We start from the raw sequence: 22190 nt of genomic DNA on the forward strand, positions 1-22190 counted from the left end.
AAAGGTAACTTCTATTTAGTATGAGAGTTGCGTTTTAATTTGGCCAATAATCCATAGTTTGAAATTCAGGGCTTTGAAAATTGGAAATGTCTTAACAAGTATTTAGAAAATTTGCATAAGTCCCAACAAATCTATAGTTGGATGTGAATATAGTTTGTTAAATTCACCTTTTTTTATGAAAATCCAGACAGCCAGGGATGGTAGGAACAGGCAAAGCAAGGAAGATTGTGAGTTTGAGGTCAGCACAGTATATTTAAATAGTCAAACTCTCTTCTAAACAGACAAACACTATCTTGTTTTGTTTGTTTGAGACAAGATCTTTCTACATAGCCCTGTCTGTCCTGGAATGTAGACCAGGTTGGCCTTGAACTCAAGAAGACTTGCCTGCTTCTGACTGCTAGGATTAAGGCATGCATGACCATCTTTAAAAACAATTTTAAAGAGTAATTTCCCATTTTATATTTCCATCTTTAATTTAAAAATATTTTAGTGCTGGGCATTCAAGCCAAGGGCCCAACATACTTCCCATGAGCTATATTTCTAGCTCTTTACAATTTGAAATAGAAATGTTGGGGACTACCCACCTCACTGGATGAAATTTTAGCAAACAAGCTAAAATTAATTTATCCTTCTTTCCTGGTCTTTGATGCTAAAACTACTGTAAAAAGGACAAAGAGACAGGACTAGTAGTGACTGCTTTAATCCCAGGATTAGGGATGAAGGGACTGCCAGAGGGTCCCTGAACTACATACAAACTTACAGGCCAGTTAGGGCTCCACAGCGATACCTGGTCTCCAAAATAAATAAATACATATTTACATACATACATAATAAGGACAGAAAGGCTAAAGATAAATAGGCTTTTACACTTATTTTTTTTTAGATGTATTCATTTTTTTTATGTATGTTTTGCCTGAATGTATGTCTGTGTCCCACATGAATGTATGTTGTGTTGGCCTTTCTGGTCAGATAGAAGGGTATCCTGCGACTTGGAAGACCAGGAACCACACATCTCTGAGGTGAGAAGGTATCTCAATGGAAGGGCATCCTGAGACACAGGAGCCCAGGAACCACACAGCTCTGAGAGGAAGATTCCTCAGGAGAGGCGGTGCAGCTCCAGGGAGGGCATGCACAGCTGAGCTGGGGCACTCAGCTTCTTTGGTTCTTCCCTTCTTCTCTCCATTGTTTCTTGGCTTCTTCCGATGAAACAGTCAACAATCTCATAAAAGAGATTTATTGGAAGGACTGAATCCAGGGGGAGGAGGGAGGAGTCCAGAGGTGGCTGCCCTCTGCTCCTTGGAGAGGACAGCAGGGGATTGGATAAAAGGCAGGCATAGAGGGGATTTCTTAGGAAAGGTGGAGATGTTCAGAGTCACAATTGGTAGGATTTCAAGTCTTGAGGTTGGGGAGTTCAGGGATTGGTGCCTTTTTTTCACCTCCTTTGTTTTACAGATGTGACCATTTGACAGTTCCTGAAGAACACTGCTCAGGGTGCCTATGAAGGTGTGAGGAGAGGATCAGATCCCTAGGAAGAGCACCCAGTGCTCCTAACTGCTGAGCCATCTCTCCAGCCCTAAACCTAGGCTTTTTAGATCTTAACTATTAAAACTTCTGTACCTGAACTTTCTTGAAGAATAATTTTTGCATTGTAAATTTGTATGTGACATCTGACTCAAACAAAAACTTTTGGGCGAAATTACTGTGGGTGCACTTGCTCTCGCTCATGACATTTCCTTATCCGTCCTGAGCTCTGCAACTCCTTTGATACTTCTTCGGTCTTATCTTAAACACATTTCTAATTTTCAGTTCTGCCAGCGGTCTTACACACACACACACACACACACACACACACGTACATCGTGCAGAAATACGTGGATTCCTTGGGATTCTAAAATGACAAGCGATGCAAAGTACAAAGGAGAAAACAACATATGGTAAAAGCACAATCAATGGAAAATACACACATCATCTTTCTGGGGGAAGAAACGCCTTTGGGGGGAAAACAGGCTGGGGAGGAAACAACCCTCAGCTGGGAAAAGAAGAGGCACATTCTTTCAAAAGAGGTGCACAGAACTAATCTTAGTTTTCCAAGGCTTAAAGTAATGGCATTTAGGGTAAGATAGGTTTCTTGCTTAAGAGAAACTTTGCACCTTTATCAAGGAAGGATCACTCAGTAAGTTGGTCACTGAAATCGACTCGGGTGGATTGGCTTGGGGTGTACTGTACTGAAACTGGATTACAGAAATGAACACAGTTCCTGCCCTTAAGCACTTCCACTTTTGTTTTTTAAACATCTTTAGATATATTAAAAGGCCTTTGCAAATAGAAGCAACTAAAACCTTAAAACAGTCCTTATGCTTCACAGAGGAAGTGAGTTGTAGGTCGGGAACCAACAGAATTGTGATAGTTTCCTATTTTGGAAAATGAATGAAATGGAGCATTCAGAACAGTGAGAATAAGGGGTTTTAGATGAAGGTTGAGAAGACATAACTGCAGCAGGGACTTAGATATGTTTGCAGCCAAAGGTCCGGTTTGCAAATAACCTATGCTCTGCGTGGGCCTGTGTGGATCATCTTGTTGACTCGCCACATTCAGTAATAGCTAACAGCGGTTCTCCAATATTTCGCTAGTGGCGCAGAGTCTACACACTTTGAAGAAATTTTGCCACGCGCACTCTTGGGCTGTGTGGGGTAGGTGTGCGGAGATTCTCGAGGTTTCCCTCATCTTTTTAAAAGGAGAAGAAAAGCATTCAAATGAGCGGGAAGGCGGTTAACACCCACAGCCCCGACTGTGCCGAACGCAGTGCCACTCGCCAGATTCACCGGGTACCTCAGCTACTGACAGGGCCTAACAGCGCTAACTGCCGCGGGGCTGCAACCGCTGAGGAGCCGCGCGCAACGGGCGTTGTACCGATCGGATCCGAGGTGGGCGAGGGTCCAGTTGGATGTTGACGAACAGTTCCTTTAGCCAATTAGAAGCCAGATAGACTTTGCCTCTTCCAATAGAAGTCGAAAATTCGGCTGGGGGCGGGAACTCTCGGGCTGAGGATTCGATCCCGCCTGGCGGCAGTCAAGGAGGGGGTGGAGGCTCCGCCTGAGCGGCGGGGAGCGGATTAGGGAGGAGGGAAGACCGGAAGCCGCGGCCCCGGCCCCATCCTTAGTTTCGCGTTCCCCCCGGGGCTGGGAGCCGCGAAGCTGGCGGAGGGAGAGGCTGGAGGCTGGCTGGGAGATAAAGGGAAGCGTCCCCTCAGCCCGCGCTCCCTTCTCAGTCACGGGCTCCTGGAGCGCGCCGCGGAGGACGCCGGGGGCGCTCAGACCCGCGCTGAGGAGGCGCAGCCCGCGGCGGGGACTGATCGGCGACATCTGAGGCCCGTATCCCGCGCCGTCTCCAGCGCCGCCATGTCCTCCACCTCCTCCTCCCCCAAGGAGGAGACTTACGAGGAGGACCGAGAGTTCGAGAGCCAGGCCAAGCGCCTCAAGACCGAGGAGGGAGAGATCGTCTACTCGGCTGAGGAGAGCGAGAATCGCCAGGAAGCGACGCCTCAGGCGGGGAGCGATAGCGACAGCGGCGGCGGCGGCGACGGAGGCAGCGGCGGCGGTGGCGGCGACGGCGAGGAAGGCGACGGCGGAGAAGAAGGCGACGGCGAAGAAGGCGACGAAGGCGACGGCGATGAGGGAGGGAGCGGCGGCGACGAAGGCGGCAGCGGCGGCGGCCCTCGGAGCATGCCCCCGTCCACGGTAACAAAGCGCGGCGCAGCGTCCCTCCAGCAGGGCCCGGCGGCGGGGTTCGGCCTGGCCACCCGCCCGCCTCCCGTGTCGTTGGGGACTCGGGCTTATTATTTATTTATTGCACACGTTTCCCGAATCCTGACGGCGAATGCGGGCTTGGGCTTCGGGTACCGGGCCTCAGGGAGTCGGCAGCGGGGCCCTGAACTTGGGGAGGGTTGGGGGGGGGGGGGGGGGGGGGGGGGGTGTCGCTTCCGCTCCGGGAGGCTGTACCGCGCGCCCTCGGCGGGATCAGCTCTTTGTTAGTTGAACAACTCTGGCTCGGAGGCTGGGCTGGGACCCGGCCTCCTCGTCCCGCAGCATCCTCACGCTGGGCACCATAACGGGAAGGCTTTCGTGGCCTCATCTCCTTGAAAGCCGCGATTAAACGACAAATTACGCCCCCCATGCCTCCCTGTACTCTACTTTCCTTGCTAGTTTAACATCTTTCTATCGAAAAGTCTTTGTGGGCATGGAGTTCAGGCTGGGCGATGGCTCAAGATAGTTTTCCCTAACAAAATGTTACAAAAATGTGTGGGCAGGTGATCTAGTGTGTCCCTGCTGTCAAATAAAAGGTTTTCCAAATGACGAGTTCTTCGTTGGTAGTGTACTTAGTTTGTCCCCACAGAAGGAAATGAATTCTGAGCTGGAGTCACACATTCCTTGAATCCTCCTTTATCAGAACTGTTAGCTGGAGGCTGAAGGAATGTGGACAGCGTAACCCACAGCTTCAGTTCCGTGGAGACTTAAGGAAACAAAGCAATCCGAACGGGTTTGACACTTTTTGGAGCCTTTAAACTGTCTCGACGACTTAAGATATTCTTTAAACGTTTAATACATTTGAGAGCAAATCTTAGTGAAAGTTGATGAAATTATGTACATCTTCCAACATTAAGGTGTTCCAACCCTTTTAATTAGAGGCAGCTTATCTTTCAAAAGTTCGAATTTGTATTGGTCTAACTTAAATTAAAAAAAAATTAGTTACATGTGTGGGTACATAATAAGTGCCCATGGCAACCTAGTAAGTTTTTTAGTTTTCCTTAGAGGTAGAGTTACAGGTAGTTAAGTTGTGAGTCACCTGACCTGGGTACTGGGAGTCAAACTCCGGCCCTCCATGCAGGAGCACTGTGTGCTTTTTGGATGAGCTCTTTTTTTGGATGAGCTCTTTCTTCAGCCCCTGTTTGAATAAAAAAGGAAATTACATTCATTTATGTTGTGTGTGTGTTGCAGCATGCAGTTGAGTGTGGCGGTCAGAGGACTTCCATCATGTGAGTCCTGCCTGGTACCTCAGTCCCTGGCAGACATTTGCTACCTGAGCCATTTCACTAGCTCAGTGTGAATTTTTATGTAAAAATTCTGATAATTAGAGAAAATGTGATGGGAAATTTGACCACGTTTTTTTAAAGGAATCTTTTGTCTTGGTGTAACTTTAAGGACACAACTGGTTCTTGGCCTTTTGGTCAAGATCAAACACCTTGCAGTTAGTTATTTGGATTTTTCTCTATGAAGCTTTTTGAGATACTCAGAATGTAACTTGGAAGTGTGAATAAAGGAGATGATTTTCTTAGGGAGTCTTAAGATCATAATCAAATACTGTAAGATTTAGAAATAGGAATGTTATGAGATGTTTTGCCAAAGGCCTTGGTTCTTTTGCCAAAAGCCTTGGTTGTTTGTACAATACTATGAAATGTCTTTTAAGTGTCTTGGAAGGATCCTTAAAACAGTTGGCAGGAGCGATGGATGGCTCAGTGGGGAACAGTGCTTGCTAATGTCTGAAAACCTACAGTTTCAGTTGCCAGAGCCCACATGGTAGATGTGCTCTGACTTGGGTATGAACTGCTTGGTGTGCACACACATATACATGTGTTCACACATACACACAAATCTTGTTTCAAAAATAGTTAACATTGTTTTTGAATGCTAGTGAGTAATTAAAGTCAAGCAGTGGAAGTGGCATTGGACAAGGTTGATCAGGAGTCTAGTCATAGCATACAGTTTTTGTGACCTCGAGAAAGTCAGTTAACTGCTACCCCTGAGTTTTCTTAGTCTGTAAAATATGAAAGTTGGTCTATACATGCTTTCCTTACTTGAAGCTGAAGTTAGCTAATTAATGCAGCTTTTAAATGATGAAGACAGGAACTAATGCATATAGTTGTAAATTCAAATTGTTGTTCATCTCTCTGTGGTTAAGGCCAGCTGCTTTCATTTAACTGTTTAATTGGAGCGAGAGCTATAGCGTGATGTCGATGGTGGTACACTTGACTAGCATGTGAAACTGTTTCTGACCCTATCTGACACTCCTCTTCAATAAATTAATTTGTAACGTTAACACTAGAATTGATAGGCTAATGTGAAGTTTAATGAAGACTCATATTTTTCCACTTTCAAAAATTTTTAAAAGATTTATTTTTATTTTATGTGTGTATTTTTGCCTGCATGTATGCCTATGTGAAGATGTCAGTCAGATCACTTGAAGCTCCATTACAGATACTTGTGAGCTGCTATGTGGGTGCTGGGAATTGAACCTGCGTCCTCCGGAAGAGCAGCCAGTGCTCTTAACTGTTTAGCCATCTCTTGAGCCCCCCTTTTCAAAAATTTTTCTTGTAATTTTCAGTACTATTTTGAAATCATTGCAGCTATGAAACATGTACGTAATTAAGGTAGAGAGTCTAGTACTTCATCATGTTGAAATATGGTTTTTATTTAACTGAAGGGTTTAGCCCAACTTAAGTGGTCTTCAGCCTATAGAAGAAATACATCTGTGGTCAAACTGTAAATGCAGATTAGGAACAGTAATGAACTATCTTTTTAATTCTAATTGGAAATTTGTGAAGTGGAAAGTAAGATTTAAAGGATTGATACTGTTTTGGCTTTTCATGACTTAGTAACTAAGTTAAAGGAAGAACTTGAATAAGAGGAACAGTTAAAGTGGTAGCAGTGGTCTCAATGTTTGAAGAAATATGAAGGCTGGGTTTGGTGCATACCTGTAATTCCAGTACATGGAGAGCATTGCTGTGGAACTCACTTGAACAAGACTTTGGAGGGAGGAGAGTGGGAGGGAGGGAAGAGAAGGAGAAGGGAAGGTGGTAGGATTGACATTGTTTTGAATGGTTTGGATTGGACAAATAAGTTACCTCTCAGGATCTACTGTACTTCTCATAGAGAAAAAAAACCCAAGATTTTTGTTTCATTTGGTTTCACTCTTGAACAAAGCTTCATTATGGAGGTTCATGCCATCATGTATTACAGTTACTTCATTCTTGTGGAATAAATAGTGTATGATTTTTAAAATTTATTTTTAAGACAGGGTCTCACTGTACCTTGACTGGGTTGGGACTCAATATGAGATCCACCTTTCTCTGCCTCCTCTGGGATTAAACTTAATCTCTGCTGGAATTAAAGGTGTATGCCACGATGCCTTACCAATTTATTTATTTATTTTATTGTGTATTTGTCTACCTGTCACTATGTACATGCCTAGCGTCTATGGAGGTTAGAAGAAGGCCACTGGGTCCTGGAACTGGGAGTTAGAGAAGGTTGTGAGACACCATATTGTACTGGAAACGGAACCTGGGTTCTTGTCAGAAGCGCAGTGATAGGCCATCTCTCTGGTCCCCATAAGTAGCGTTCTTAAATTTAGCAGACATAATCATCAAGTTTCTGTAGTTTTTTAATTTTAAGAAAGAAACTAGACCTTCACATGTTATGGCTTCACTTAGCAAAACAATTTATTTACCAAAAGTAAATTAAGATGGAGTGTCATTTTGAAGATCAAGTTTTTCTTTTTTCTTTTTTCTTTTTTTTTTTTTTTTGTGTGTGTGTTTTTTGAGACAGGGTTTCTCTGTGTAGCCCTGGCTGTCCTGGAACTCACTCTGTAGACCAGGCTGGCCTTGAACTCAGAAATCCGCCTGCCTCTGCCCCCCAAGTGCTGAGATTAAAGGCATGCGCCACCACTGCCCGGCAAAGATCAAGTTTTTCAAGTACTGTATTCCACTAATGAGTAAGCAGGGAAGTCAAAGATTGAGTGATAGCCAGTCAGTTATAGTCCAGCTACTCAGGAGGTTAAAGGTCTGGAGGATAGCTGGAGCCTAGGAGATCAAGACTAGGCTGGCCAATATGGTGAAATGGTGTCTAAAAACAAAGCTAAGAGCCAGATACATGTCTGTAATCCCAGCAATTCTGATACTTATAAGTGGACAGAGGCTGGAGGTTAGCCTGAGCTACAGACCCATCTCAGAAAGCTAGGAAAGGTCAGGGATGCAGTAGCGATGGGAAGAGACAGAATAGTCAGTAAAGGCTAGCCTTAGCTGCATAATGAGTTTGAGGTTAGCCTTGGGCTCTAAGATACTGCCAAAATAACAATAACTACAAAATTACCCAAATAGAAAGCCCCAAAAGGAAAGAAAATGCTCAAACAGCCAAAAATTATATAAGTTAGGTAATTTGTTTGTAAATAAGATAACTATTTAGAGTTTTCAAATTTTAATGAGTAGACTTGTGTAAGGTAGTAAAACAGTAAAATGTCCCAAGATTTCCAAATGAAAGACTATAGCCATATAGAACAGTTTGATTGGCTTGTGAGAATTTGTCCTTGAAATTGCTCTTGAGTGGCTGTTGATTACCGTGGGCCTGACAGACCAACCTCAAGGCTGTTAGTGAGGACCCACTGAGCTTCCCTTATAGTTTGACCCAATTTGTCCAAAGAAGGGATTGAAAACTAAAAAAAAAAAAAAAAGGTGTATATTGCATTTGCTGGGTATATACACTTGGAATATTACTTTGAGGTTGGGAAGTAATAGAAAACAACAGCCTAGCTATTGAAATGAAAAGACTGCTGTGGGGGAAAAGATGTAAAAATGATTCCTTAAGCTGGAGAATACATGCTCAAAGTATTAATAGCTACATAGCCTGGCCTTGAACCATGGATGTTGGTATATGAGTGATGGGATTGTTGGTGTATGCTACCACATCCAGTTTAGTTGGTATATAGGTAGGGATTATCAATAATCATTTACCAACTAGTTTAAAAACCAGCAACCAGGATAATGATGTAAGACACAGTGGTACTTGCCGAACATGAGAGAAGCGTAGCATTCCTCAATCCCACAGCTACATATATGCCTACCTAACTACCTACTGATTTTAGGGTAGGTAAAAGAGGCTCTGTGCTGCAGAAGAGTTCAGATTTCTTGTCATAGCTATATATCAAATATAGAAAATGGTGATTTAAGAAGAGTGTTAATGGGCTGGAGAGATGGCTCAACGGTTAAGAGCACTGACTGTTCTTCCAGAGGTCCTGAGTTCAATTCCCAGCAACCACATGGTGGCTCACAACCATCTGTAATGGGATCTGATGCCCTCTTCTGGTGGGTCTGAAGACAGCCACAGTGTATTTTTATTTTTATATATATATATATATAAAATAAAGTCTTTTTTTTTAAAAAAGAAGAGTGTTAATGCTTGAGATATAGCTAAATTTGTGCTTGCCTTGTGTGTGTGAAACTGTGAGTTTGATTTCCTATACTGCATAAACAGGGTATTTTGATGCATACCTATAATATTAGCATGAAGATCAGAAGCTCAAGGTCATTTTCTGCTACATAGCAAGTTTGAAGCTAGCCTTGGGTGTATGAGAGCTTGTCTTTAAAAAGTTAGTATTTTGGAGTAGAATGGAGGATAGAAAAACTAAGCCTTGAAGTGGTAGAAATGTAGTTTGAAAAGGTGAATTGTCAGCTTTTCAATTGGAAATAACTGGAATTTTAGTTGTTTTAAAGTGAATGATAGAAAGTTTTTGTGTTAAAGATGGGTATGGCAGAGTAGCATACTCCCTAGAAATAAGGTTAATGAGTTCTGGGCTAGCCAGGGCTACATAGTAAGACCCTGTCTCAAACAGAAGTATGTATGGATATGTAATTAAAGTTAGAGAACTACCAAGATAATTATAAAAGTCATAGATTGAATGATAATAAGGAAGTACAAGGAGTATGAGGTTGTTTTCTGCCTTGAGGTTGAGAAAATCACCTTTCCCACAAATACTATATTATATTTAGTATCTTCTAACTTTTCTTTTATATGTTCTTTTTAAAATTTTACTTTGACACATATTAGTACATATTTGTGTGTTACAGAGTTGTAATTTGTATATAACACATAGACCAAATCAAGGCAGTAACATTTTCATGTCCCCCCAGCTTTCAGGGAATGATTTCGTTGTACATAGTAAGAGAACTCTCTGAGGGATTTTTAAAAAATTGTTCTGTAATCCATTTTTGTGAGAAGATCAATTTGAAAACTAGCCATTTTTTGTACTGTATTCATCATTATTCATGTATACCCATTATTCATGATGGGCAGTTCTTAGAGAGGAACTGGCAAAGCTAAAAGGCGTCTTCAGAAGTTATTGCCAAGATAAAGGAAGAGGGAGGAGACTCTAGAGACACAATTGAATTCAAAGGTGAATTTTATAATAGACAAAAAGTACAGTTAGAAGTGGTATGATAGACAGTTGGAGAAATATGAAAACAGACACTGTTAGGTTTACTTCATCAACTTATTTTTGTCTTATAAAAAATGATAAAGGTTATATAAAAGATCATCATTATTAGGAATGTTGAGTGAATTAGGGATGAAGTATTGTGATGCCTACAACCCTATTTCTTTTAGCTTAAGGGGAAAGGTGTCTGTCTGTTTATCTAGATATAATATACAGGGATAGACCCCCCCCCAAGAGGGGGGCAAACAATATTGAATAGGAGATAGATTATGTAAGACAAAAAGGTATGAAAAAAATTACTCATGAACCCACCACTTACTTCAGTAAATAAAACATCTCCCATCACCACATCTCCCTTCCTGGCTTTTGAACACTTTTTTTGTTTTGTTTTGTTTTGTTTGTTTTTTTCGAGACAGGGTTTCTCTGTGTAGCCCTGACTGTCCTGGAACTCACTCTGTAGTCCAGGCTGGCCTCGAACTCAGAAATCCACCTGCCTCTGCCTCCCAAGTGCTGGGGTTAAAGGCGTGCGCCACCACTGCCCGGCTTTTGAACACTTTTTAAAGAAATATATTTGTGCACACAGTTTCCTCCTTCGTTGTATAGGTACTAGGAATTGGACTTTGGTGTCAGGTGTGGTGGCAAGTGTCTGTGCCTTTTACCCACTGAGCTGACCTGCTGGTCTCAACATCATTCTTTTTTAGGAATGAAAATTTCAGAGACAGGCGTATCCCAGAGTTTGAGATCAACCTCATCTATACAGAAAAACCCTGCCTTGAAAAACCAAAGCGTGTAGGGGTGTGTGTGTGTGTGTGTGTGTGTGTGTGTGTGTGTGTGTGTAGGGGCTTACTAGAACAGGCCTTTCTGCTAACTTGTAATTTGGTTTGTCTTTTTTAAACATGTGTGTATTTGCTTTATAATGTAGAGTTGAATTTACTGAAAGATGCAGTTTAGACTTTGAACTTTGAAGTTAACTGGAAATTGTTTCTTTTCCCTAGGAGGGAGGTGGAAGTCATCATAAAGTCTCTGTCTCTCCTGTTGTCCATGTCCGAGGGCTCTGTGAATCTGTCGTGGAAGCCGACCTTGTGGAGGCACTGGAGAAATTTGGGACAATATGGTAAGGAGAGTGGGGACTTCGTAAACATTGAAAATAATATGGGAGGGCATGCCTTGCTTGATTGCTTTGAGTTGATGGTATGTACTGTTTGCTTGTATGTGTTCTATGAAAAAAAAAAAAAACTCTTATCTCTCTTTTTTGAGAGGGAGCATTCCCTCTCAAAGGAGGGCTAGCTTGGAATTGTATCCATCCTATCTCAGCCTGTTGAGTGCTAGGATTATAGGTGTCTGCCATCTTTGGAACCTTTTTTTTTTTTTTTTTAAGTTTTTCCATTTACTCACAGTGTATGGAGGTGAGAGGACAACTTGAAGGAGTCAGGCCTCTCCCCTGTGGGTTCCAGGGATTAAACTCAGTCCTAGGACTTGTACTCTTACCCAGGGAGAGGTCTTGCCAGCCCCACCTTTGGAAACTTCTAAGCTTGTTACTACATTTTGTGTTCTGGTGCTAGAGATTGAATTCACTCTGCCACTGAGCCTTTAGAGCTTTCCTGGGGTGATTTGTAGGTGCTTATTTTGATATATCACCAGCCATTCAACAAATTAGTAGGTAAAAATTTTCATGGTATTGAGTTGGAAATATTGGCTCCTCATGCCCTTTTGTTTTTGTTTTTTGTTTGGCTTTTCTCATGAATTCTTTTTAAAGATTTGAAAAAAAAATTGTTCACTAGGCTGTTTAAGCACATGTTGAAATGTCTGTGCCATTTAAATTCTCCTCTTCTTGTCTTCATACAAAGTCATTGTCTGGTAAATCTTTGAGTTTGCTTCTAGTTAATGTCTTACTTTGGGTAGAGAAAACTTTTTCTTTTTAAAAGACACAGGGTCTCTATGCATCCCTGGCATTCCTGAAACTTGCTGTGTAGACCAGGATGGCCTGGAACTCACAGAACTCTGCCTTGTCAGTGCTAGGATCCAAAGTGTGTGCTACTGTGCTCAGCTAGAAAGCAGATTTACTATGACCAAATCTATAATAGGCCAGTACCTTTTGTACTTTTAGTTTTGCTTTTCTGTGTTTCCAGGGAGAGCATTTTAAACTTGCACCATGATTTATGTATCATATGAGAGACAACGTTATTCTATTTTAGATTTGTTAATGTGTTTGAGGGTTTTGTCTGCATATATTTATGGTTTCCACAGAGGTCTTAAAAGAATGTACTGCATCCCCAGGAACTGGAGTTACAGGTGGTTGTGAATCCCCATGTGGGTGCTGGGAACTGAACCCTTGTCTACTGTGAGAGTAGTAAGTGTTCTTAACTACAGAGCCATTTCACCACCACCACCCCTTTTTTAAAATAATAGACCTGATTTCAGGGTTTATATTTTTTACATATAAAAAACTTCAAAACTTTATTGAAGAATTTATTTCTATAAGAAATATTCCTTACTTACAGTTATACTATAGTTGCTGTAGTTTTAAATCCAAGACCAATGTTTTACTGTTTAATTTTTAGTGATGTGGGTGGGGATAGCTAACCAGCCTCCTAGGTAAACACGTATACTTAATAGCATGCTCTGTGCCAGGCTGTTTCTATCTTCTGAGGATGTAAAGTTGGGTGTGTCAAGTTCTGAAGAATATAGAGTAATAGCTCTGTATTGAGATCCTATAGTATACCAGGCTGCTTGCTAGGCAGTTTGTGTGGTAACCCTAATCTTGTTAATAACTCGAGTTTTATAAATGAAGAAGGTAGCAGTTTACTGGAATTGAAGTGTGGGTTTGTTGTTTTGTTTTTTACTAATAGTTTCTAACAAGATGTGGGTCCTATATATCTGTTAAGCAGAGTGGTTTGACTGCCTGGCTCGATGTATTTGATTTAACCATATTGATTGTATTTTAAGACAGTTGAAAGTTCTTATTCCTGTCAGTTGAGAATATGTTGTTTCTCTTGTTGTAAAGCATGCATGTAGTTGTAAAAAACATGATTTTTCTTTTTCTTCCTTCTTTTTTTTTAGACAGGGTCTTATAATGTAGCCCTGGTTGGCCAGGAACTCAGTGTGTAGAGCAGACTAACTTCAAATCCACAGAGATATTCCTGGCTTTGGTCTCTTGAGTGCTGGGATCTCTCCATTTATCATTCATTTTGTCTATTAAAATATATTCTCCTCAAAGGAATATATTTTCAAAAGTAGATACCTTATTCTCCTGTTCATAGTTAAACCATGATTATTGTATTCTCTTAGGTGTATTTTCATGGGCTATTTAAAGTATTTTGGGGTAAATTACTTTATGAACTTCTGTCAATCTATGGTTGCTTCTAGTTATCTGTTTTTGATAAAATAATATAGAAATAATTAATTCTTAGTGTTGTGTGGACATTTCTGCTATTTCTTTTCTTTTTTGAGACTGGCTTTGAACTTGAAGTCCCCTTCTGCCTTCACTTCAAAGTGCTGAGATTATAGCTGTGCCACCATGCCTAGCTAGTTCCTGCTGTTTAACTATGGGTTTTGCTGGCTCTGGAATTTTTAGTTTCTGTGTCTTGATGTTTTCTAATTGCTTTGCAAGAGGGGTATTAGTGATTGATAATGGGATTGAGCTTGTGTAGGGCATAAGATGAATAAGCTTTCATTTGAGGAGATTAAAGTCTGCTTTTACTTGACTGAGAATAAATGATGTTGTATTTTGATATTTCTTCCTTTTCAGCTATGTGATGATGATGCCATTTAAACGACAGGCTTTAGTGGAGTTTGAAAATATAGATAGTGCCAAAGAATGTGTGACATTTGCTGCAGATGTTCCTGTGTACATTGCTGGCCAACAGGCTTTCTTCAACTATTCTACAAGCAAAAGAATCACTCGGCCAGGAAATACTGATGATCCATCGGGGGGCAACAAAGTCCTCTTGCTCTCTATTCAGAATCCTCTTTATCCAATTACAGTGGTATGTATTTCAGTAGAATAAACGACCTCTTATAACAACTAACATGTAGTTTTTTTTATCTGCCAACTAGTATTTGTTTTTGTTGTTGTTTTCCTTTGTTTTGAGATACATTTTCATTATGTAGCCCTGGTGGCGTGAAACTAACGTAGACCAGTTTGGTCTGGAACTTACAGAGATCTGCCTGCCTTTGCCTCCAAAGTGCTAGAATTTAAGATGTGCAACAACAACATACTTAGATTTTTTTTTAATATATATTTTTTTTGTTTGTGTGTATGTGTGTTTTGCCTGGATGTGTGTCTGTTCGCCACATGTGTGTAGTCCCCTTGGAGGCCATAAGAGAGCATCATAAATCCCCTGGAACTGGAGTTACAGATGGTTGTTAGCGGCTGTGTTGTTGGAAACCTAATCAGGGTCTGAGCTACCTCTGTCTAGCCCAGTGGTTCTCAACCTTTCACAGGGTCTCATATCATATATTTACAATATGATTCTTAACAGTAGTGAATTTACAGATATGAAGCAACAATGAAATAATTTCCTGGTTGGGAGTCAACACAGCATGAGGAACTATAAAGGGTCACAGCATTAGGAAGGTTGAGAACCACTGCTCCTCCAGCCCCCCCCCACTCTTTATCCTCTAAAAAAAGTGGTTAATAGCTGGGTATGGTGGGACATGCCTCAGATTCCAGCACTCTGGGGCAAAAGTGGGTAGATTGCTTATTTTGAGGCTATCCTGGTCTGCATGGCCAGTTAGAACTATATGATGAGACCCTCTTTAAAAAAATGTTTAGTAATTAAGAGGAATGATATCTTGTAAAGTTTCACTTTTTAGATAAAACAAAATGTAGTATAATTTTAATGTTTTTCTAAATTAAAAAAAGAATATACTTTTTTTTCTTCATAGGATGTTCTGTATACTGTATGCAACCCTGTTGGAAAAGTACAACGTATTGTTATATTCAAGAGAAATGGGATACAAGCAATGGTTGAATATCCTTTATTTGTAAATGTGTTACTGATGTATAGAAGTGTCTATAATTCATACTGATAATTTTTTTCTTGAGCATTTTTAAACAAGTGTTGTATTTTCATCTTCGAGCAGTCTTAAGTTTTGTTTTCTTATTTTGAGATAGGGTCTTGTGTAACTCCGACTGGCCATCAGTGCAGAGATGGCCCATTTCTGAGTACTGAGATTAAAGGTGTGCACCACCACACCCTGCTTAAAAGATGAAACTGCAGTATTTATAGGGAATTTTACTATTTTGATAACTTCATCCTATAAAACAGTCCCCTAAAGTACTGAGGGTTGAACTCACGGACTCTGCAGGCTAATCCACGTACTCTAACAACTGTGTTACTTTAAGAGTAAAGTGGCATGTTCTTTTTTTTTTTTTTTTTGGTTTTTTTGAGACAGGGTTTCTTTGTATAGCCCTGGCTGTCCTAGAACTCACTCTGTAGACCAGGCTTGCCTTGAACTCAGAAATCTGCCTGCCTCTGCCTCCCAAGTGCTGGGATTAAAGGCGTGCGCCACCACTGCCCGGCTGGCATGTTCTTTAAGAGTAAAATAATTTTCTGTTTCATAGTTATAGATTGCCCTTCACTAGGGGGCTAGAACCTACTCTGTTCTTTACTATATAAAGTAAAGACCTAGTCGTTTGGAAGGATTGATGTGGGTAATGTTGACCATGTTACATTTTCTTTATTCTCAATCTTTAAATCTTTATTAAATAAAAATTTACTTAGAAATTTTATTTGGGAAAATTCTCAGAAATACAGTTAGTTTTGGTTATCTTTTTAGTTCCTTGGGAATGAAGCACAACTAAATTAAGGAATCCTTCAGCTACATTTCCTTAATAAAGCCTTATGTTTGAGTCAGTCCTTTGCGCCCAGAAAGCTAAAGCAGCACTCAATGGAGCTGATATATATGCTGGATGTTGCACACTAAAAATTGAATATGCAAGGGTAAGTATTTCTTTTCAACACTCTACCAAAGGAATATTTATACTTGGGTATTCAATTTAAATGTACTTATTTTCACTTTCAACAGCCAACTCGTCTAAATGTTATTAGGAATGACAATGACAGTTGGGACTACACTAAACCTTATTTGGGAAGACGAGGTAGGTATATTACGAATTTTAGAATGTACTGAGATCTGCTGAGAAACTTTTACAAGCAGTTGCTTTTTTTTTTTTTTTTTTGATCTGAGATGAGCTAGTTAATTAAAATGAAAATCTTGTTGCTGAATGCTTTTGTTACAAAAGTCCGTGTAATGCTGGAAATTAACCTTGGACGTTAGTGCCCCCTACTGGTACCTGCTGAGTTTATTTATATTTAGTTCAACAAGGAGCCCTCACATACAGGCACGCCCGCAGTTCAAGGACTTGCATTTCTCCAAGCAGCTCTCTCTCTTTGGAGGAGAGGAAACTGATTCAGAATATTCCTTACAAACTGCAAACTTGCACACTGCTTCTCTATGGAAAGGACTTTCCCCCCAAGCTGGACGAGGCACTAAGAAGGATAGAGGACTCCGGCAGGCTGACTCTACACTTCATCATGCACAACAGCGGCATCAGCAAAAGCCCTCTGAAAACTCAGACTTGCAATTCACCTTGACTGCATACTGCATGCATCATCACCCCACGTTTGCAAAGGACGACATTTAACAGTACTTCAGACTTGCATGGGATGAACACCATGATAGACTGTGCCCAGTTATTCACGTTGTATGTATACTGACTGGATTTCCCTTAAGGTTTCAGTTGTAGATTTTTTATTTATGAAAACTAGACTTTATGCAATGTTGTAAAGTTCACTGCCCATTGATGTAACTGTTTTCAGCTTAGATTTTAAATTGTTAATTGATTTTTAACCAGGGGTCAGTTTATCTACAGACCTTGTGAATTGATAATGCTTAAGCAATCCACACAAACATTAAAGATCTGTGGATTTGAAAGGTGTGCGTTTGTCTGGGGATAACCAGGTCAGTGGTATAAAGCATGCACTTAGCATGTACACACCCTGCATTTGATCCTCAGCACAAAACAGTACACACTTGTTGCATTTAAGTGTACCTTGTTATTGGTTTTGTTTTTTTCTAATTATGAACATGAACAGAGGTTCTAACAAAATGAAAAGGTGCATTATATGTAAAAGATGTTTTTCTGTGTGGTTTGATTTTTTTGTAAGTGGTTGTTTATAAGTTGTCACATTTGTAACAAGGGTTTTTTTTACTTATGTTAATTTATGTAACCAGAAAATTTGACATTTCAAATATAGCTGAAAATACGTGTCCTTTTCAAGATAGAATATTTCTAAACTTGGTAAATCTGAATATTAAGAGCATTTCATTTGAAATGCATTTCCACCAATAGCCTATAAATGCTAAATTTCACAAGCATAGATTTCACTGATAAATTGTTAAGTAACTGGTAATTTTGGAATATACAAATTAAAATGTCAATCTTGTAAAAACAAGGGGGCTTCAGTATTGGCTACATTTCAACTACAATATTGACAGTGAACTACATTTTAGAAAAACTGAAGATGAATGTGTCTATAAAGTTAGCTAGAAAATATCATCCAAAATATCTTGAGCAGTAGGTACTCTATGGTATATGTACTTAAGTCAAAGGAAAGAGAGTAAATGTGGCCCTTCCAAAATGTTCAGATACTAAGATTGACTTCTTTTGCTCTCAGTTTCCAGGAAATCATTTCATCTTATGCATGGAACTGTAAATAGGTTTGTTTTGTAAAATGTAGCTTTGTTAGACCCCCAATTTTTGATACTTATAGAAATTTGCTTGGTCTATACTTGATACAGTTGAATCCATACTGGAAACCAGATCCTTAGGAACTCAAACAAGAGGACAAATGGTTGATGAGAAATCTCTCACTTCTGACCACTAACAGATATTGAAAACTTAAGTTTTCAATATAAACTTGCTTAGTCTGACTTACCTATCTGCCTACCCACCCTTTCTTTCTTCCTTTTTCTTTTTTTCTTTCTTGGGGGTTACTTTAAGACAGAGTTTCTCTGTGTGGCCCTGACTGTAACTCATTCTGTAGATCAGGGTAGCCTTGAACTCAGAGGTCTGCAGGCCCTTACCTTCAGAATGCTGGGTTGAAGGTGTGTGCTATTGTACCCAGCAAAACATTTAAAACATTGTGTATTCTTTTAAAAGGTCTGAATTTTATACAAAGTCAGCTTTTTTAAAAAATGGAATTCTAGTTAGATAATTATTTAGAAGTGTATAATGTAGATATTTGAAGAATGAAACATAATTAAGGAAGTAAAATTTATATTTATGCTTTTAAGGAAAATACTGTTATTTTTCTAATTTACTATTTGCAGGTAGTTTTCTGGCTAGACTTGAAGCTTATAAACATAAACATAATTTTTGTAGTGATTTAAGCTTGACTCAAATTGATAGATCATTAAAGTTATTTGTTTGCTTTGTCCAAAGACCTTTATGGAGAGCCAGATATGGTGGTGCATGCCTATAATCCCAGCACTTGGAAAGTAGAGGCAAAGAATTAGAAGTTTGAAGTCAACCTGAGCTATGTGAAACACTGTCTCTAAAACAAAACAAATAATAAAAGGAAAACAAGCTCTCCATGTATCTTTATTATAAGAAACTCATTACAATTTTATTTTGAAAAATGTGATTACATTTTATTTTATTCCAGAGAATCCTTAGCCTGAACAGTTAAATTCATAAAAACATGGTTTTTATAAGAAATGAGGAATTGAATTTAGTGTTTATTGGTATCTGCTCAAGCAGACAATTTAGCTTAGAAATCAACAGACTGGACTAACTTAAGAGGATTGAGACAAACATTAGGAAATGCTGGAATCCATGTTAATTTTTTTGTTGTTGTTGTTTTTTTTGGCCTGGAGAAGCAGTGATTGAGTAGGAGAGGTCATATTAAGTGTTCAAGAGCATTTAGGAGAATGTTTAAGTGTAAGGTTTTTGTTTGTTTTTTGTTTTTTGAGACAGAGTTTCTCTGTGTAGCCCTGGCTGTCCTGGAACTCACTCTGTAGACCAGGCTGGCCTCGAACTCAGAAATCCAGCTGCCTCTGCCTCCCAAGTGCTGGGATTAAAGGCGTGCACCACCACTGCCCGGCTATAGAGTTTAAAAATGTGGGTGGAATATCAGTTCCTATTCTGTGTAAAAAATGATTTTCTTGAAATTTAGATTATCTGTAAATTTAAAGAAAGATAGTAAATGCCTTATTGCTGGTATTGGTTAAGCAATGGCCAGAAGGGATGGTTAGGAGTTTGTTTGTTTGTTTAATTGAATAAAAGTTGAACTAGATGACCTCCGTCAGTCCCTTTCAATGGTATGATGGCTTGGTTAAAATAGGTAATTAAAAATAGACTTCTCTAGGCTGAAGTGAAAGTTAAAGCATTTCTCATCTTCCATAAACCTTGTTTGTTTAGGTGACTAAGGATATTTTGGGCACTATAATTCAGTCAGCAAACTTCTACAAGTATTATATGATGAAATTTGCTAACAGACACAAGAAGCCCTATTTTGGAAACCTGGAAGTAATTTTTTAAAATGATCTCTCAAATAAGATTTGAGGAAATTGGCATGCCATTTTTGAAAATATAGCTAGAATACAAGTTATCTTTAGAGTATTGTAGTATTCTCATCCAATAATGTAGCCCCCTTGGTTAGGTTTATCTTGGCATTTAAACTCTGGAGATTGCTCATACTTCTGCTTGGTGTTATGGTCAATAGAAAACGACCTATTTATGATACAACATAAGCCAGTGATGTGCAAATTTTCAGCTCTCAAGTCAGTAGGTGTTTGTAAATATGTGTATGTACATATAAAATACTCTGTGTTTACTGATTGTGAAACCATGTAATACAGGTTGTTGTTGGCTTATGCTGAAACTTCTTGAAAGAAGCCCACTTTGAAAATGTGTTGCTGTTGAAGCTAATAGTATGATTCAGGTACTGTCTTTCAAAGTACTGCACTTACAAGCTTGTTTTAAAGACATGTATTGGTAAAAACTTCTGTACAGTGTCAAGCTCTAGCAGTGTGTACATTCACTTCCTGCAAAGCATCCAATCTTTTACATTTGAAAGTGTGATTGTATTTGGCATTTATCAACATAATTTTCAGTGGAATTTGTTAGATAGAATTGTTTTCTTAAACTTTTTGGTGTTTGTATTTAAATTGGATCTGAATGGATGTTTAAAATTAACCAGGAGTCACATTTCCTTTATGAAGTATATGGATGTTTTGAATGGGTGTTTCCCATTTGAAAACTCTCTTAAGTACTTGGATCAAAATTGTTAAAACCATGTTTCTACTTTTGTGTCAGATAGAGGAAAGGGTCGCCAGAGACAAGCCATTTTGGGAGATCATCCTTCTTCGTTTAGACATGATGGCTATGGTAAGTTTGTCAAGGCAGAAGGAAGGTAGTATAGATCAACCACTAGAGTATGTGCATTTCTGATGATGAATGCTCTGTTTCTTGTCTGTGTCTTTTCCTTAGCTCCTAACTGCCTGTTGTTTTTTTCCAAGATGTTGTTCAAAACCTTTGTTTTCCTAGAATATTGATACATTAAATAATTCGTGAATAAATTGAGAGCTATTGGTTGGGGGGATTGGACACTTTTTTTTGTTTGTTTGATTGATTGATTGATTGATTGGTTTTTATTTGTAAGGAACTCTGGCTTAGAGGGCCAGAAAGAGGTATTACTGCTTAGTAGGTTTATTTTTACTTGGCATTTGAACGAAGCATGGTTCTGTTTATAGATGTTTAGTTTTACAGTTGGTTATTTGGTTTTGGTTAAATTTGTTTGTATTTAATTCCAATTTTGAAACGTCTTCTTACTCTTTGCTAGGTTGGAATTTTGATATTACAAAATTTAGAAGAATAATTTTCTTTAGGAGACATCTAGGCTTCAGATTATTTTTGAAAACAGAAGTTGGGAGTTAACTAAACATTGTGTTAATCGACTATACATTGTTTTAAAATATGTTTTAATTTTTAGGGGTTAGTCGTTGACTTTAATGTAGTCTATGCTTCAAAGTGGAAAAATTGTTCTTTTTTTTTAAGGTGGGAAGAAAGTTGAACTTGATATGTTTTGTGAAGTGTTTAGATTTATCGTAAAGTTGGTTGTTCTGTTTACAAATTATTTTCACATTTTATGACCATTCTTGAATTTTTAGCTACTGGCTATATTTCCTTCTTTTAATTAAATTATATTTTATGTGTTTGGGTGTTTAGCCTGCATGTATATCTATGCACAGTGCGTATGCCTGGTGCATGGAGAGGCCAGAAGAGTGTATTGGATCTCCTGGAACTGGAGTTAGACAATTGTAAGCTGCCTGCATGTGGTGCTGGGAATTAAACCCAGGTCTTCAGGAAGAGCAGCCAGTGTCGTCTTTAAAAGTTGACAATGTATTTCGTATATCTGTGATTAAATTTCAATTTTTTTTAGTAATCTGTATGGTAGAGAAAGTTGAAACATTTTTCTTGTTAAAACAGTAAGTGTTGTACAGTCTCTCTTTTTTTTTTTTTAACATTTTTTATTACACTTTTATTTTGTGTGGGCATGTCAGTGGATAGGTCAGAGGACTTAGTTCTCTTCCACTATGTGGTACCCAGGAATTGAACTCAGGTTGCTAGGCTTAGAAGCAGGCACCTTTTACTCATAGAGCCATCTTGCTGGCCTGACATGATTTTTTTGTTTTGTTTTGTTTCTGTAGCTTAGGAATATGTATAGTTTTTTTTTTCTGCAGTAAAGAAGCAGTAAATAGAAACCTATTATGCTATGTATTACAGAAGAATCATATTACTATTTATAGTGTTAAATGTATTAATGATAGTCACCTGAAGGCTAAAATCTGGTTAAACATTTACCAATGTAGCTAGAAAAATTCAAAAGAATAAGTGAAAACCAAGGAACTCTTCTGTAGTTGTA

At 39.2% G+C, this 22190-nt stretch overlaps 1 protein-coding gene across 1 annotated transcript in view; it reads left to right on the forward strand.

Moving 5' to 3' along the window:
* Positions 1–3228: 3228 nt before the first annotated feature.
* Hnrnpll (heterogeneous nuclear ribonucleoprotein L like) overlaps positions 3229–22190 on the forward strand; it is a 30391-nt gene continuing 11429 nt past the window's right edge. Inside the window, exons 1-7 of the mRNA XM_028765160.1 lie at positions 3229–3737; positions 11253–11371; positions 14006–14243; positions 15145–15230; positions 16106–16202; positions 16288–16360; positions 20582–20653. Coding sequence (XP_028620993.1) covers positions 3399–3737; positions 11253–11371; positions 14006–14243; positions 15145–15230; positions 16106–16202; positions 16288–16360; positions 20582–20653 — 1024 coding nt within the window. The 5' untranslated portion in view covers positions 3229–3398. The remainder of the gene's footprint in view (positions 3738–11252; positions 11372–14005; positions 14244–15144; positions 15231–16105; positions 16203–16287; positions 16361–20581; positions 20654–22190) is intronic.

This window comes from Grammomys surdaster, unplaced genomic scaffold (assembly GCF_004785775.1).
Source record: "Grammomys surdaster isolate TR1022 unplaced genomic scaffold, NIH_TR_1.0 149, whole genome shotgun sequence".
Classification (NCBI taxonomy): Eukaryota; Metazoa; Chordata; class Mammalia; order Rodentia; family Muridae; genus Grammomys; species Grammomys surdaster.